This window comes from Patiria miniata, unplaced genomic scaffold, assembly GCF_015706575.1.
Source record: "Patiria miniata isolate m_02_andy unplaced genomic scaffold, ASM1570657v1 HiC_scaffold_18, whole genome shotgun sequence".
NCBI lineage: Eukaryota > Metazoa > Echinodermata > Asteroidea > Valvatida > Asterinidae > Patiria > Patiria miniata.
The window spans coordinates 5,700,493-5,718,636 of record NW_024037056.1 but is presented as its reverse complement, the minus strand read 5'-3'; the positions used below and the strand labels follow the sequence as shown (position 1 = coordinate 5,718,636).

General features: G+C 39.7%; 1 protein-coding gene across 1 annotated transcript; it reads right to left on the bottom strand.

Annotated features, from left to right (window-relative positions):
* Window positions 1–1,694: 1,694 nt before the first annotated feature.
* LOC119724397 lies at window positions 1,695–17,954 on the bottom strand. Its single transcript, XM_038195428.1, has 13 exons — window positions 17,594–17,954; window positions 15,779–15,996; window positions 15,289–15,375; window positions 13,794–13,976; window positions 12,899–13,125; window positions 11,099–11,272; window positions 9,729–9,956; window positions 8,584–8,735; window positions 5,570–5,728; window positions 4,851–4,998; window positions 3,892–4,047; window positions 3,399–3,522; window positions 1,695–2,440 (listed from the first exon to the last, which is right to left on the bottom strand). The coding sequence occupies exons 1-13, from the start codon at window positions 17,745–17,747 to the stop codon at window positions 2,270–2,272; spliced, it is 2,181 nt and encodes a 726-aa protein (XP_038051356.1). The 5' UTR covers window positions 17,748–17,954; the 3' UTR covers window positions 1,695–2,269.
* Window positions 17,955–18,144: the final 190 nt, after the last annotated feature.

Genomic DNA, 18,144 nt, shown 5'->3' with positions numbered 1-18,144 from the left:
GCCGCAACATATTGACCAGTGATTGCTGGAGGATTTTGCAGGATTGAGGCAGTGTGGCATTCAAGAAATAACGGATAATTTTGGGCATTTTTCTTCATATGTCAAATTTCATTCAATATTTAAATTTTAAAAAAAATTAATTGCCCTAAGCTTCCAAAATGCAGAACAATACTATAATTTTTTTAAATATTTTTTTGTATATTTTCATTTTGTATTTTAAAAAAAAATACATTTCCACTCAGTGCCAACAATCGTTTGATGTGTTCTTTCCTGGCTGACTTAAAGGCATATAGGATCATATTCTGTTCGTGCGTTTCAGTTGTTTCCAGTAATAATACCACTCAAAATCCAATGAAGAATGTTCAACACCTTGAAGATTTCAGCTCAGTGGATATTACACTTTTTGAGAAAATTTGAAAATGCATGTTGATTTTTCTCAACGTAAATTCTTTTGACAGCGTGATGGTTAGGTCCTAAGGCCAAACACAAATCGTAGTTCTGCTTCCGATTACATGACATTCGAAAACAGGGTAGGAAGGTAGGGAGTTATTTTTTTTTTGGGGGGGGGGGATTTTTGCGTACGATCATATGGAGGCGTCTGCGTGTAGTCAAGGGTAAAAGGTAGTAATGGATGGTTTTGGGGTGTTTTTTCCTCATTTTTCCCATAAAAAAAATAGGGTAGGGGCTGTCAGAATAGGGTAGGTAGGAAAACCGGAAGCAGAAATATATTTTGTTTGGCTTAACCATTGCTAGAGAAAGTATGATTTATTCCTCTTTTCTTGAAAGTGACAGCATACTAGGCGAAACAATTTCACAGGATGTTTGATCCTATTATTTATTTACAATCAAGTAGGATATTTCATAATATTTTGGCAGTTTCGTTTTTGACTTGTTGCAAATGATCCTACAGTGTATGCCTTTAAACAGCGTCATCTACACATGTACTTTTGCTGTACGCTTTCAGTGGCATGTTAGTATTGAGGTATATTGTTTCCGTTGTACTGCCATGTTGTTGATGGCAAAACTCATAGTATTCTTGATCATAAAGATATCATAACTTACCTGAACTCTTTTAGTATAACCACAAAAAAATATAGTGTTGTAAGAAGAAGCTTAGTATATTTAACAGACATGATTTTTTTGTAAAGTTATGTTCACGTTTTGTATCGGTTTGTGATTTGGTATTTTGACCGTAGTCATAAATTCTATTATAGAACATGGAAATGTGATCACATGATAAGTCACATGACAGGTTTTCAGGAAAGATGCTTGTGAACTGTCCGATATTGAAATGTTATTAATGCAGTTCAACTGCAAAATTCAAAAATTAAAAAAATTTAAAAACAGTAAAGTTCAAAATGTATTGTAATTACAATTATACTCACAAAGGTGCTTCAAACTGAACTTTGAATAAAACCCACCGTAACCATTTATCAAATTCGTTTTTAGCAGCATGACAACTGATATTGGACTCTGTTGTATTGACTCAAAGACATAGAAATAATAGGTACCTGTCGGAGTCTGTTTGTTAAGCATGAGCCGAGGGATTTAGCCGCAACGCTTAATGAAGAGATCGCGACGACCTCGCAAGCTACGTCCTGCTTTAATAAACAGACTCTGAAAGGTAGCTATTACAGATATGTTTTTGTTGGCATGTGGATTTCACTGGGTTGATAAGGATACGAGAATAATGGAAACAGTTATATTTTAATCTTTGATAATGAAGTACTTCAGAAATATTTTACATGGATAGAAAGCTGTATAGCTCCCATTGTTTCAAGACTGAATAGCTTTTGAGATAAGGTGCGATAAAAACAAAAATTGCCAGTTTCTTTTGTCTGTGCAAAAATCCCACGTGCAGGCCTGTTAGCGAAGGTTGATTATAAATGTAGCTAGAAATGAGATTTTTCTAAAAAATTGTAAATGGATAGAAAGCTGGACAGTACAACATGCAACAGTTCTTAAGTTTCTGGGGAGTAGTCCATATAGTTTTGGAGATACGGCGAGATGTAAGTTAATTAAAATTAATTGAAGTCCCAACTAAATTTTACAGTCTTAAATGTGCCAATGAAAACAAACTATCTGTATTTTATGATGCGGGCAATAAAATTTCTAATCTAATCTAATCTATCTTTTTGAAGAGCAAAGAATTAATATATTGTTGGTTACTGCAAGTGTTGGATTTTGGCGAGCAGGTTGTTTGGCTGTGGGGCTATTAGAGATGCTGTCAATTGAGGTTCCTTGTTAAAATGCCAAAGTTAGTGGCCACTCAATGTGCTGTTTGGATGATGACAGGAATCTTGCGATGATTGAGCCACTGCAAGAAAGAAGTACGGGAAGCCCAGAGGATGTGCTCTAAGACAAACTGGACGGCTTGCTGCATCTCGATTGTGAGGAGCTCGCTAGCGGGCATGGACATGACCAGGAGGCAGAGCTTCTCCTAGGGATGGGTGGAAGGAGGAAGGGTGAGGGTGAGATGGATGGGTGTGGGTGGAATGAAAGGGCGGGGTGGGGTTTGATCGGGTGGGGTTCTGGGTGTGGGTAGCTTGGGATGGGTGGGTGCAAGGATGAATATAAAGAGCTGCAAGCAATCTGTCGGGGGATCTCTGGCTGGCATGGGCCTGACCAAGAGGCAGAGCTCCTAGGGATGAGGATGCAAGGGTGGAAGGAACTTTGTGGTCGAGATGGATGGATGAGAAATGGGAGAGAAAGGGCAAGGTGGTGCAAGATAGGTGGGGTTCTGGGTGTGGGTAGCTTGGGATGGGTGGGTGCAAGGATGAATATAAGGAGTTGCAAGCAATCTGTCGGGAGCTCTCTGGCTGGCATGGGCATGAAAAAGAGGCAGAGCTGCTGGAGATAAGATTGCAACGGTGGAAGGAAATTTGAGATGGATGGGTGCAAGAGGGGAAAAGAAAGGGCAAGGTGGTGCAAGATGGGCGGGGTTCTGGGTGTGGGTAGCTTGGGATGGGTGGGTGCAAGGAATGGGTGAAGTAAGAGGCTGTGTTTGGGTGATGGAATGGACAAAGAGACACAACTTCTCCTAGAGATGAAGGGGTATGGAGATGGAAGAAAGGGATGGGGTGGGGGTTGGATGGGGGTTGGGTTCAGGGTGTGCACATCTTGCTATTAGGTTGCGTAAAGTTGCAATGAAGGAAAGTTAATTAGGTGGGATAAGGGGGGTTGGTATCTAAATGTTGATGGTTGGAAAGGTGGAAGGTTGAGGTGAAGGCAGGCGAGTTTGGCATAGTGGCATTCAAGCTTTGGACACCTAGGAGGTACATTAACCCCCTGCAATTGGGGCTGCAAGAGTGCACTGAAGTCATCCAACATTTGTAGCGAATATACTATAAAGTGTCGGTTGGGAGAGAGTAGAGCATTGAGGCGCGCGTCAGACTCACCTTGGCATTAGGGATGGACTTGGCATCCTCCAGAGACCACCTCGCAAGTTTCTGCGTGAGTTTGTTGATGACGGGGTCATCCTTCCCCACCACATCTTCTACTTCTTTCTTCAAATCAATGTACCTTCAAAGGACATCCAAATAGAATGTATTTCAGTGCGACTTAATTGGCCTGGGTTATACTAAGGTATGGTGGATAGCTTATTACTACAAGATTATCTAAGATTATCTAAGCCTATCTAAGCCTTAGCAAAAGAACTGTTACACATCTTATTTTTTAACTAATGATAATCCTCACTCTTTAAAAACAAGAATGTATTATTTTCCCCTGAGGCAAAAGTGTAACTATGATGGGATGAAGAGGTACAGCCCCCCCCCCCCCCCTTAAAAATGTGAAGAAGTCAGAAACTACGACCAAACACTCAGGGTATCTCTTCACCCCTCCTCCAGAAAATCAAACCAACATTATTACTCCACTGTCTTGCAATCTGACCATTTGGATGGTTTGATCTCCTTCATGTCACTGTCGTCGGCCACGGCCAGCTGCCGGCTGATCTGAGGAGCCTCCCTCATGTGTTGGACGGCAATCTCCCAGACTGGGTGTTCATTGGCTGCATGGAACTTCTGACGGAATGTGCGGCAACGCTCTCTAAAAAGACAACAAATCACTAATCATAATCAATCTTCCCAGATAATTATTTTTTTGATGAAACCATAAAATCTAATTTTGTATTTGGCATAATTGTCTCTGTTGGAGAAAGTGAACCTGTGAAAAAGGCTTTCTTAAATTGTTCATCCCCTTGTGTCTTGACTTGTGATTGACTTGTGACTGGACTTGTGATTGACTTGTGACTGACTTATGATTGACTTGTGATCGAGTGACTTTGAGTGACATGCGATTGACTTTTTGTGACTGACTTGTGATTGACTTTTCGCTGACTTGTGACTGACGTGACTGAATTTTCACTGACTTCTGACTAACTAAATTGTGATTGACTTTTCACTGAATTCTGACTGACTTCTGTGATTGACTTTTCACTGACTTCTGACTAACTTTATTGTGATTGACTTTTGACTGACTTGTGACTAACTTAATTGTGATTGACTTGTGATTGACTTTTCACTGACTTCTGACTAACTTAATTGTGATTGACTTTTGACTGACTTGTGACTAACTTAATTGTGATTGACTTTTGACTGACTTGTGACTAACTTAATTGTGATTGACTTGTGATTGACTTTTCACTGACTTCTGTGATTGACTTGTGATTGACTTTTCACTGACTTCTGACTAACTTAATTGTGATTGACTTTTGACTGACTTGTGAGTGACTTTTGACTGACTTTTGGCTGACTTTTGACTGACTTGTGACTGACTTGTAACTAACTTGTGGCAGACTTGAGACTGACTTGTGATTGACTTGGGACAAACTCCATTATAACTGTGCAAACCTTTCCATCCTCTCAATGTCTGTGAGTGACTCCCTGGCCATCTTCTTCTGAACCTTCAAGAAGTTCTCCTTGAGTGTGATTAAGGTCTTCTCAGGATCTACGGCATCTGTCTGGGAGCTGCTGCCAGAAGTCTGAACTTGTCTCTTAACTAGATGATCAACAGGCAAGAAAACAGATTTTTGGTTTGAATAAATATATATTTGAGCCTGTTTGGGAGCTGCTACCAGAAGTCTGAACTTGTCTTTTGACTGCAGGGATATGGAGCTCAGCAGGCAAAAAAAAAACAGGTATAAATTTGGGCCTAGTATAGAATTTGTTTGGAGATGGAATTCAACCTGCAATCTCTTTATTATAAGATTGAAGACCGTCATAATCATCATCAATTGGCTAACAATTTTGGGGATTTGGAAAGCATCAAGGACCTGAATATCTGGGTTTTCCTGAAAATCAGTTTTATTATGTTTACCATAACGACGCTCCTTGTCTGCTTCGTTAAAAATTTAAATCATGAAATTTCAAGGTTTGATTTCAAAATCTCAACCACTGACTCACTTGACTGAACTTTCCTGAAAATCAGTGTCAACGGTTATTATGTATACCATAACGACGCTCCTTGTCTGCTTTGTTAAAAATTCAAGTCAAGTTTTGATTTCGAAATCTCGATCACTGTGATCATTCACTTGATTGAATCTGGTCCCATATAATGCCTGTTTACCAACCTTTGTCAGCACTTGACACTGCCATGGTTGTCCAGTACGGCTGCTTGGCTGCTGGTGTTTGGTGGTGGTGTTGGTGATGGTGGTGATCTCGTTCAGGGTGGTGACGATGATGAGTAGCCATCCATTTGCCAAAGCCGAGGGCATGTGGGTTGACATGACCTGGAGCCAGGAGGAGACCAAAGAATGAAGATGTAGAACAAAATACAAGACTATTATAATGGGTTGATGTAATTTATCTCCAGGAAAACACCGAAGAAAGAGTTGAGAAACCTAATAAACAAGTGCTGATTACACAACAAAAAAGAGTCAGTCTCTGGTCAGCGCGCGTTGATTTTAATCATGCGCGTCAATCTTTCTTCTTTTTTTTCAAATTTCCGCGGTAGCTACAACAGCAATCTCTATTGCTGCATCAGCTTACATTTTTGTACCAATGAGCACCAAGGAATGGGGACCTTGCACAAAGGCAAGTGATGGAGGGCACCAATTAAGGCAAACGATGGAGGACACCTATGTATATGAGGACACACAAAAAGCAAAATAGTACCCACCTTGTCTGTACAATCCAAGCATGAAAAACAAATAATATATAGCAAAAGTGATGGAGGGCACCAATTGCCGAGGCAAATCAGCTCACATTTTTGTACCAATGAGCACCAAGGAATGGGGACCTTGCACAAAGGCAAGTGGTGGAGGGCACCAATTAAGGCAAATGATGGAGGACACCTATGTATATGAGGTCACACAAAAAAGCAAAATAGTACCCACCTTGTCTGTACAATCCAAGCATGACAAAAATGATAAAAATCAAAAGTGATGGAGGGCACCAATTAAGGCAAATCAGCTTACATTTTTGTACCAAGGAGCACCAAGGAATGGGGACCTTGCACAAAGGCAAGTGATGGAGGGCACCAATTAAGGCAAATGATTGAGGACACCTATGTTTATGAGGACACACAAAAAGCAAAATAGCACCCACCTTGTCTGTACAATCCAAGCATGAAAAAAATAATATAAAGCAAAAGTGATGGAGGGCACCAATTAAGGCAAATCAGCTCACATTTTTGTACCAATGAGCACCAAGGAATGGGGACCTTGCACAAAGGCAAGTGATGGAGGGCACCAATTAAGGCAAATGATGGAGGACACCAATGTATATGAGGACACACAAAAAAGCAAAACAGTACCCACCTTGTCTGTACAATCCAAGCATGAAACATAAATAATAAAAAGCAAAAAAAAATAAAAATTTAATAGCGTCGCTGCATGATTCCGGATCTTTGGTCCGACCAGAGACCGACTATTTTATTTTTGCCTTAACTGTGAAAACTCTTTGCTGTGGATATTAGAATTGGAACTCAATTTCTTTGTTTGACTTTATTTTAACTTTAACTTGTCGGTCGGTCCCCACTGTAATTTATTTGATGAGATAAGGAATGTGGTTAATGAAGAAATCAAATATGGGATGAGTGAGACGCAAAATCTGACATTTGGCTTAATATGACCAGGTTTTCAGGTTCAATAAAATTTCATCAGTATGACACCAACATACTGATTCCAGAAGCAGTCTAATTTTACAATTGGACAATTTTTATTCACAGTAGCAAATTTGGGAGAAAAAGTCACAAAATGAGCTAAAAGTTTGACTTTTTAAGAATTGAGATATTTACATATCTGGATTCTGCAGAACAAGATCTTTTCAATGGTAAACAGCATTAAGGGGTACTGAGTTCAGTAACAGAAAAACAGACCACCAACGTATACTAAAACTGAATCTTGAGAAAATGGCACTTAAAATCCTGCAGTTGTGCAGTTGTGTAACAGACAATGAACTGTCAACTTATAATGAGGGGATGCAATAGGTTTTGACAGAGCAAAGAAGTTGGAGACAAGAAAAACAGAACTTAAGGTGAAATAAAAAAAAAACATGTTTAGCGTTCCCACCCGCTTCCATTTTGGAGGCCACAAAAAAACACAAAAAAATGATAATTTTCAACAGTGACATCATTTTGGCCTCTTTATCTGTTGCATCTGGCCCATGTACAGCTGTTATGTCATTTCCTGAATCCAATGGCGGTCAGTTAAAGAAAACTGGCGGCCATCTTGAAAAATAGCCGGGTCAGTCGGCTATTTTGGAGAAAAAAAAAAGCTAGGGCCTCCCGCTTCCTTTTTCTCAAAAAGGCAGGATGCTAAACATGTTTGTTTTTTTTTCGCCTAAAGATTAAGGTTTACCTGAAAACCAACAAATCGACCACCCTTCGAGTTTTGGTTTTGCCCCACTGTACTTCAACATGGCAATTTCCAACTTTTTAATAAGCTCATTTTGTGGGGACAGGTTAAGTAAGATTTGAGGCTTTGCATGGTGGAGATACTAAATAATGAAAGGTTTGCGGAAATACCATGTGCGAATAATTTCTCAACTTGATAATCTCTCAAGTTTATACCTCTGGTTTTTTTCAGAACCATTCTCTTAGTTGAGAAATTATTCGCACATGGTGTTTCCGCAAATTTTTCATTATTTGGTTACAAATAGGGGGACGTCTCTATAGTCCGAAGTACCATTGGTCCAAAGTCCCATTGGTCTATTGCTCTATGCGTTCCGTTGGTATAAACGTCCCATTGGTATAAACGTCTCATTGGTCTCATTAGTACCATTGGTCCGAAGTACCATTGGTCTATTGCTCTATGTGTTCCATCGGTATAAACGTCCCATTGGTATAAACGTCTCATTGGTCCCAAGTACCATTGGTCCGAAGTACCATTGGTCCAAAGTCCCATTGGTCCGAAGTTCCATTGGTCTGAAGTCCCATTGGTCCGAAGTCCCATTGGTCAGACGCCCCATAGGATTAGGGTTAGGGTCAGTCAACCTGAACAAGTGGAACTACACAGTATTATGTTTCGGACCAATGGGACTTCGGACCAATGGGACTTCGGACCAATGGTACTTCAGACTATCGAGCCGTAACCAAATAGCCTCTTAATAAAGACTGACAATTGGAAAATATTCAGTGGCTCACCTTGGCTGGCCAGACTGCCCCTGTGTGTCTGTTGGCCAGCAGTGGGGCCAGTGGAGGTCTGGACGGCTAGAAAGTCCTCCCAAGTCTCCAGTCTGTGCTCCTTGTCTGAGGGACGGGACTTGTGATGCAAGGAGGGTAGGTTCTGCCGAAATCTGAGACATGGAAAAAGGTAGAGAGATGCACCTCAGCTGTCAAGGTATTTGGTAATGGACACTTACACAGTTTGGTTGGAATTAACCTATCGCGTTTGAATCGTGTCAACGCAGTTATGAAATATTGTCCAATTACATGATATACAAATGGACGTAGAACACGCAAAATCTGAGACAAATAAAACTTAACGTACAAAATTCCATGGGGTTGTCTAAGGGGCGTGGCTAACTCGCAAAGCGATAGGTCAATTTGTGAAATGGATTGTACAAACTGGGAGGAATTGTCTCCTCAGATGATGTTTGAAATATCCTTCGGAGTCATTCAAAAGCTGCTTTCAACTGCATGTTAACGCCCCGGCATTATTTTTCTGTCAAGCACCAAAATTGAGTTCTCTTAAGACACGTGGAAACCTGTATTAAATCTACATCATCATTTTATCATATTAGATCTGCCCCTGCATAATATATAATTTCTTTAGAATATTTACAAAAACCTCATGAAAAAAAGAAAAAATATTAGGCTTTTAATATGAACACAAAAAGAATTCTTTGTTTTCAATCACAAAATCATAGTTTTTTGTAAAAAGATGATTTTAAAATGTTAGATAATAACTTTAAATAGATTGAATTGTAACAAGTTGAATGAATTGAGTGAATTGGTCTTTTCTTCAAAAGTCTTCGTAAAAACTAAAACTTTTCTCAAACTGTTTTTCTTGTATATTTGGATCAAAGAGACAAAGCTACAATCTGAAGACTTTGTAAAACCAGATATTGAAGAAAATTACGTTCAGCCTTGAAGGGGGAAAGTTCCAGAACAAAATGAAAAAAAAAAAATTAAAACTGCAATTCTTAAAGTTATAATATACCTTTAGTTACCAACTTTCTGCATCTCTTTAACAAAACTTTTCAAACTTTCAAATATATATTAGGATTAACACAACAGAATTGTCTTTAAAAAATTGTATCCAATTTGAGTGATGGGTGCAGACGTACTTTCTCCACTGTACTGGTGTAGATGACAGAGGTGGTACGTCGGCGGGTTTAACACTAGCAGTGGACCGATTGCCGAGGTGAGACTTGGAAGTCCATTTACTCATCATGGCTGTGGCTGCTCCTGGATTGAAATCAGCAGAGCTGACTGTGTCTGAGGACTGGATGGGATCCATTGGGGCTGTGGCTGTGGATGCGGTAGCTTGCTGGCCTGTGGTTCTCGCAAGTCGACTGGGAAAGAAAAGAGTGCCCGTTTGAAAAGGAATAATTAAGTACAACCTGTTTGCAAAGTTTTCCTCAAGTCAATAGCAAGTTGAAGGTAGAGCACATCATTTGCAGCTATCCAAAAATGTAACTGACGAAATTATTGTTGAAAAGCATACTTGGTTTAAAGAAAGTAATGGCGCTAATTAATTCCCTGTGAAATTATTCTTTCTGGCATGCTGTCATTTTGAAGAAAACAATAAAAGAAGGTCATTTTCACACACTTTTCTGGAAATTTCTGTAGTTTGTTAGTAGTGCAAGCGTTGACGTGCGCACACTCCCACGTAGTTAATATAATTTGTAGGTTCAGTGCATGACATCGCGCAATTGGCTGAATGAGAACGTGTCCCGCACGCTGATTTCGACAATTTTCAGGCACAATTTAAAATGTGACTCGGCAACTTTTGAATCGAGATCCTAGAATATTGTTTTCTCAGAATATAAAGCATTCACAGAGCTAAAACTTTATCAGTTTGTTGGAGGGGTTGATATAAAGGGGGAGAGGGTCGAGTCTTAGACACAACCGAACGCACACACGCACACCCCCCCCCCCCCTCCCCCAATGAAATCTATGTTGCTTTGTTGGGCATCGAATATATTAATATATTTAGGAACTTTAAATTCCATTTATTATTTCTGGATCCATTTTACTAGTTTCATAACATTAGACACCGGATTAAAGGGGGGGGGGGGTGGATCTCCCCACCCTCCCCCCCCCCACCCCCGCTTCTAGATCTGTTACTGCACTATTTGAACTCAAATTTGTGGAAACCACCAACTAACCAAGTATGAGAACAGAAATCAATAGAGTTATGCAAAGACAACAGCGGTTTCCAGAGGAGTACAGTTCAGACATTAAAATTAATGAAATGATTTAGATTTCTTTGAAATAATTATTTCAATCCAATGAGCAAAACTCAATGTGACAGGTTTCTATCAGGCTATCAAAAAAGTGCCTGGGGCTCTCTAGAAAAATAATTGGCTTCGTCATCACAAATGGATGACAGAAAATATTATCACAGACAATTGCAACATGCATGTAAGTTTTCCAATTTCACGTTCAATTGGACAACCAGACGATATGAGATTTAAAGTTAAAAATGGGTCACCTGAAAACTGGTCTCTCGTAAGGGACGTGACGGTACAGGAATTTGACCATCTCGTGGGACAAGGGAACCCTGGTTCTCAGATCTTTGCTCTTCATGTTGTGCAGGGCGTTGAGTACACGGTGGATGGCTTTGAGTCTCTCTGCAACAGCTTTGTGATTGCGGAGGAAATTCAGTCTGCATTTTGATGAGAGGGGTAAAATAAATTAAGAAACCACTTCTGCAAAAAGGTAATTATTCTATGAAAGGTTTACTGAACTTTATTGAAAAAAAAAGAAGAAGTATGAAATGAACCGTTGCGTGGGGATGAACAAAATGAGGCAGCGTTTGGCTCAGTCAGCTGTGTATTACCTGTTGAGGAAATTCAGTGGGGAGGAAGTAAGTGAATGACAGCACATCCGTAAAAAGGAAATGATTCTATCAAAGGTTTACTGCACTTCATGAATAAATGGGGCCGTATCATAAGTCCGACGCCTCATAAGTCCGAAATTTCTGACTTATGAAAAATGAAGTATATAAATGAAGTATATAAAATGAACCGTTGCCTGGTGATGAACAAAATGAGGCGACGTTTGGCTCAGCAGTGTATAATTATACCTTTTGAGGAAATTCATCACTCTGCACTTTGGGGAGAATGGAATGAATTATCAATGCCCATCCATGGAAAGGAAAGAATTCTATTTCTACACTTCATGAATATAAACAAGTGTAAAGATAAAAAAGAGAGACCTAATGGTCTTAACTGAAGCTTAGTACGAAAGTTAGGTCTTTGTGAGTTTACTACTGAGAAAAAGTGGTCAACATTTTGGAAAGTATGGAATTCCAACTGGAGGTGGTTTGATTAAACTTGACTTAAACCCTGACAACCCATCATTCATTACGTACCAGATTTCCTTAGCCCCAGTTGAACTGCTATGCAAAACAAATAGTGTGTAGCAAGTGTAAGTGCTAAAACCAAAAGTCACTTGAGAAACAGTCACAAGCTATCATTGCCAGCATATCGTTTTTGACACGTAACCTGTTTTCACTAAGCCAATATTTTCCGTGCCAAGCATAGTTTTGTGCTTCACAGCTTAAGCAAAATTGGCAAAATTTTTGCAAAGAAGAAATTATGCTCAATACGGCAGAAATTATTGCTCAACCAAATGACGTACTAAGCAGATATCAGCTGACAGTCACAAGCAATAGACACTGCATTACTTTTTGGCTGGTAATCTGTTTTTGGTATTAAAGGGAATATACAACATTTGCAAACATCGAAAAATAAAACTACCAGGTTTTTACGAAATACCTTACTAGGATGTTGGTAAATGACAGTCTCAAGCATCTTGTAAAATTATGGAACCTGGTGTGAAGTCATTTTCAAGAAAATGGTATTTTTGTATACATTTCCAACGGTGGTCGGCCGACCAGCGTTGGAAAAACCTAGCTATTTTTCAACTATACTGCTCCAAATTTACCATTTTTTTCATTCCAAATTTTGTTTGCTATTGGTTACATGTTTCTGAACGGGTGCAGGCCAGCTAGACTGGTTCCCTTGCCTTACAATTTTCCATCATCTATAAATTGATCCATTTTATCTTGTGTGGAGTCAGGGAACCAGACTACTTGAACATTTTTGTTTTTCTCGGTTTTTCCAACCTTTTCGAACACAAAACTTCAAGAATGTCAGTGTAACAATATTTGATCTATTATACTAACCCCTCAAATATTTCATTTCTGAAAATTACAGCAAAAGCCAATGATGTACATTCCCTTTAAAGCAAATATTTTCCGTGCTCAGCACATTTTGTTGGTGCTCACCTCATGAGTTCCTCCTCGACGTCATCATCAATGGGCTTGGTCTTGGAGGCAGTCCTGGTGCTGACATCACTCCGCATGGAATCGGTGGACATCACGCTGGCCGCCCTAGCCTGGCTGTACTGGGAGGAAGTCATGCCTAGCGTCCCTCCATAAGGCAAGCCAGCCGGTGGACAGAACGTAACGGTGCTCTGCTGAGTGCCGGTGGTCTCACTCTCCCGTCTAGCATTCTGTCAGAAATCGTCATTATTAGCTGGTTTTTTTTTTACTTTTTTTACTCATTTTTTGTATGAAGGTTTAACATTTTCATATTTTTTCTAATATTGCTAAAAATTGACATGAATAGCAATTAGATTGACTTCAAACTAGGCACAGACCCCCAATTAATGTCGCTCCTAAACAAGTTACGTTGTGATGACGTCATCATCATGTGACCTTATCTTAAAGATGCATTACAGTGGCATATCCAGAGTTAAAGAAAGCCAATTCGCTCTTTTCACGCTCCGCCATATGCATGCAGAGCCTCGATCTGGCAACTTTACACAACGAAAATAGCCGGTTCAGTGATCTGAACCCCGACACGGGAAACACTGAACCGGCTATATCTATTGTGTAAATTTGCCAGATCGAGGCTGTGCATGCCTATGGTGGAAGCGTGAAAAGAGCGAATTCCGTTGAAACCTTGTAAATACACAGTCACGTGTGAAGGGGTGTAGATCCGGGGGGGGGGGGGGGGGGGGGGGGAGGGGGAGGGGGGAGGGGGAGGGGGAGGGGGGAGGGGGGATATCCCCCACACTTTTTGACAGGGGGGTGGCTATTGAATCAACCCCTCCCCCCTTTTTCGTGATGAGAAAAATTTGGATTTCAAGGTATTTTTAGCATTACAGGAGTCACTCACCTCTAAATCTGCCACGCATTTCTCAAAAGTCTGCCCGCCTCTCTCGGCCACAAGTATCTTCTCGGACTCCTCAAGATACTTCTTGATATAAGTGTAACCCGCAGAGGAGATGCTCTCCTTGTCAAGCTTTGATGTTCGGCCGCTCATCACACGCTGGCTGTCTGGCGCTTTGGGTGTGTGGGGCTTGAGAATTTGAAAGATCGACAAGAGGTTTGAAAAGACCCGAAACCAATTTTAATAAACCATTAAAGGTATAGTCCATCATTTGTAATTTGTGCATTTTGTTCGTTTGAAGCAACAAAAGTGCTAAAAATCTAATCAAGGGTGCTGAACAATCAACCTGATGAAGTTTCAGCTCAGCTTTAGTTGTATATTTCGAGAAAAACAACATTCTAGGATCTTGATTTCAAATCAAAAGTTGCTGAATCATGTTTTGAATCGGGCCTGCATTCAGCGCTCGAGACACGTTCTCACTGAGCTGATTGCAGCTATGCGATGTCGCGCACCGATCCAACGAATTATAGCAACCACCCGCGCATGTGTGATCGTGTTGTCAACGCTTGCGCGCGCTTTGCCGAATAAAAAAAACGAACTACAAACGGAAATTTCCGACGGTGCTTCTCAGACGCACCATTGGAAAGGCCTTCTTTCGTTGATTTTTTCAAAATGACAGCTTGCCAGAAAGAATAATTTCTCAGGGAGTTTAGTCCCATTACTATCTTTCAACCAAGTATGTTTTTCAACAATAATTACGTCAGTTAGTTTTTGGATAGCTGCAAATGATGGGCTCTGGCTTTAAAGGAAACATGCAGTGGAAATTCAGCTCATCTTGTTTTCGTGCACATTACTATGTGTTGCAACAATACATACAAAATCTTAATATTTTTTTCATTGGAAGTGGCAAGAAAGTGGTAATTTTTCAATAATTATCAAATCCTTTCATCAATACATTTTGCTTTTGTCACACAAGGTACTCCTTGTCAAAAGAGCATATCAACAGTACAAAAAGTAGTCTTTCAAAATTACCCACAACAAAGTTTTGAAGAAATATTGTCCACTATTATTGTCGAAACAAGCTGTTTAACATGATAAACAGGTGAAAAGCGGAAAATGAAGAAAAGTTTGTTATATATATATGTTCACAAAGCTATAGAGACACTACTGTTCTGCCTTGAATGACATCATGCTTTGGCTCATGAATATGAAAATTTTCTTAGCATAAAATTAAAAACTAAAATGTTGAAATTTTATCCCTTTTACTGCTGCAAAGGAGGGGAAAGTCGAAGTAACATGGCAAGAAAGCTGCTTTAAATGTATTTCAGTCATAAAAATCCTATTGAATGTTTCCTTTAAACTAAATAATTCAAGCTGATCCTAGTTTTAATACTAGTAAGTTCAAATTAAGGAGGAATAAAATAATCATTGTATGGGTGAAAGTAAAAGTACATTTCATATTAAAGTTATGTTTCTAGGTAAAGTTTAGGCCCATGCTCACCTTTGAGGCTTGTTCAGACTTTTCCGCTGTTTTTGGAGGTGTGAAGCCCAGCTTGTGATTACCAAAAAAGAAATTAGCTGCTTGCATCTAAAGAAAAAAAATATAGAAATGGCATTACAGGAAATAATACATTACTGGTGATGCAGGAATAGATGGATCCTAAACCAATGATCATACAAACATTGATGAAAAGTTGATTGCCTTTTAATTAAACCAGTCTTCAATAAAAACAATTTTTTAAAAAGAACGCAAACAATTTGTAAAAATTAACTAAATTTATTTGAAACATACAAAAGTAACAATTAAAGCACACTTAAAATATAAGATTTAAACATCAAGACTTAAAAAAAAATTGAAAGAAGCACATGCCCAAATTCTCTTTGAACAGAGAACACAAGAACAGATATAATGGAATGAAGCAAAATGATCAATAAAAAAACAAATAGAAATTCATTGGAAATAAATATACAAATTGACAAAAAAATCACACCTTTTTGGGCAAAGAGTCAGAGAAAACTCTGAAAACCAAGCTGCGGGAGTCCAGCTCCACATCTCCGATGGGCTCATAAGACACTTGCTGTGGGGTGAAAAAGCCCCTTGTAAGGTGGCTCCGTCGGCGTGTGAATTGCTCATTCCAGTCATAGACAGTGTGTGGCACACACGTGGTGCTGGTACGCTGGCGTATACAGTCCGCACGGTATGGCAAGGCTTTGGGGGAAACATAAAGAAGGAAACAAATTAAGAATCGGCCCTAAGTACAATATCATATGGAGAACTAGGGAGCACTAGTGCAGCTCTGTTTACGTGGGAAGACTGGCTCATATCTAGGCGCTCTCAGCAAACTTTCGTTAATACGCAAAAAGATGTTGGTTAAACTTACTTCCTCGCATCGCATCATAAAATATAGGTTTTCCTCTTTCAAATGAATATAATTTCTTCATGGTTAAAGGCGAATAATTATGTGCACTTTTTCATTGAAAAACGGGCAACTCCGTGAAAATTTCGCGTTTCCTATGGAGGTCACGGCACATTTCCCCGATTTTTGAGGGTGCGGGTTTACTTCTTCGAACAGCACACGTGTGAACTCGGTCGCATACAATTACCTCGCACGGTTTCTGAAAGATAACACAATAAGCTTTCCATTCATGTAACAACCGTTTTGATTGGTTGAGAAGAACAAGGGGCACTTTTGTTCTGAGGATCGACCTGCTGTTTATGTATAGTCCGGTCAGCGCAGTGGGGCTGTGCAGGTCGCCAGGTCAATGCACCGTTGTGTGTGACCGCAGAGCATGCAGGGCTTTGATTTTCTGCACATATGGGTGGCAAAGTTCTCCATATGTCAACATTTCAAAATTTGCTAAAGGGCCCTTCAGTTAATTTAAAAACTGCAATTGCACTTTAACCAAATCTTTGGTCTAGCCCTGCCAACTGATTAAAGAAAAGTAGGTCTAATGTCATTTTATAAACCACCTGCTAACTAGTTAGGTTATTGCAAAGAAAAATATCATAAGCCTGTTTAGCTGGCATAACTTGCTGTAAACTAGAATAGTAGAAAGCGCTCAGAGCACAAACCTCCACCAAGGCTAAACAATTCCTCACCATATTGTCAGTAAACCCAAAAGAAATACTCACATAAATGGTGAAGAATCCTTAAGAAACATACTGCATCCAGACCCAGATCTGGATCACTCCCAAAATCTTATCGATTTGTACTTGTACCAATTAAGGTCCACCCCTAAAAAAAACTTCTTGCAATTAAAGAACTTTTTTTCATAACTAACCTTGCTAGAAAACTAAAAACAAGTTGTAGGCCCTATGTAAATTCTCCTGTCCAGCATGTCTGTTCAATTTTGTGTAGGCTATTTTTGAAAAGTGTAAAACCAACGGTTTATCTTGAAAATAAATTTTAAAAAGCCCTGCCTCCTTTTTTTTCTTCAAAAAGCCGGACGCTAAACATGTTGTTGTTTTTTACTTGGCCTTAGTTTTACCGTGTTTACATTTACAAGTTTTAGCAAGCTACAAGCCTACGAGTTCAAATACTAGTCCTACTATCCAGAAAGTTGGCATGCTTCAAAAACCTGATTCCCTGCTTTTGCTGGAGTGCTAGGGCCTAACCGCCGGCGTTACAAACATCCAAACTCTTAATTTGCTTTCTGAAGTTTGGCAACCTCATGTGGGCAGGTGAGGTGGGCCAAAACAACTTAACAAGTCAAGATTTAATAATAGAATTAAAGGGAAGGGGGGGGGAGTTCAGAGAAGGCAAAACTGCTGCTACAAATTGACCGTGACATTTTCATGGACCTACCTTTCGGAACCTTCGTATTTTGCTTCAAGAACTTGGTTACTTCGGTACTCAATAAGACATGTTGATTCATGTGGTTTGCGAGGACTTGAGCGTGTGTAGCGTGATGGCCATGCCCGTGGCCGTGATGATGCGACGGACCAGAGTGACTCGCCATTTATTTGCCTATTTCGAGTCGCTCTTCAAAATATAGCCAATAATTTCTACATTGCCAATTGTCTGACCTATTTTCAAATAAAATACGTCTTATTCTATGCAGGTTTTACCCACTGTCTCGAACTTATGCGACCAAAAAATACCTTTGAAACGAAAGCATGCAGCAGTGAAATTGAACTTGACAAATTTTCGTTGTCGTCTGCGTGTACGGTTCCATGTATTTCTTGTATCTTAACACTAGTATCCGGTTCAAAGAAACCAGACTAATTTAGCTGAAACATTCTACTGCGCTTGCGTCGTCGTATCCAAGAAAGTTTGGTCACGTGGCAAAAAGTTCCACTTTTCGCAAAGGACTCTGGGAAGTAAGAAACAGATGCATATGCGATATGCATAGACGT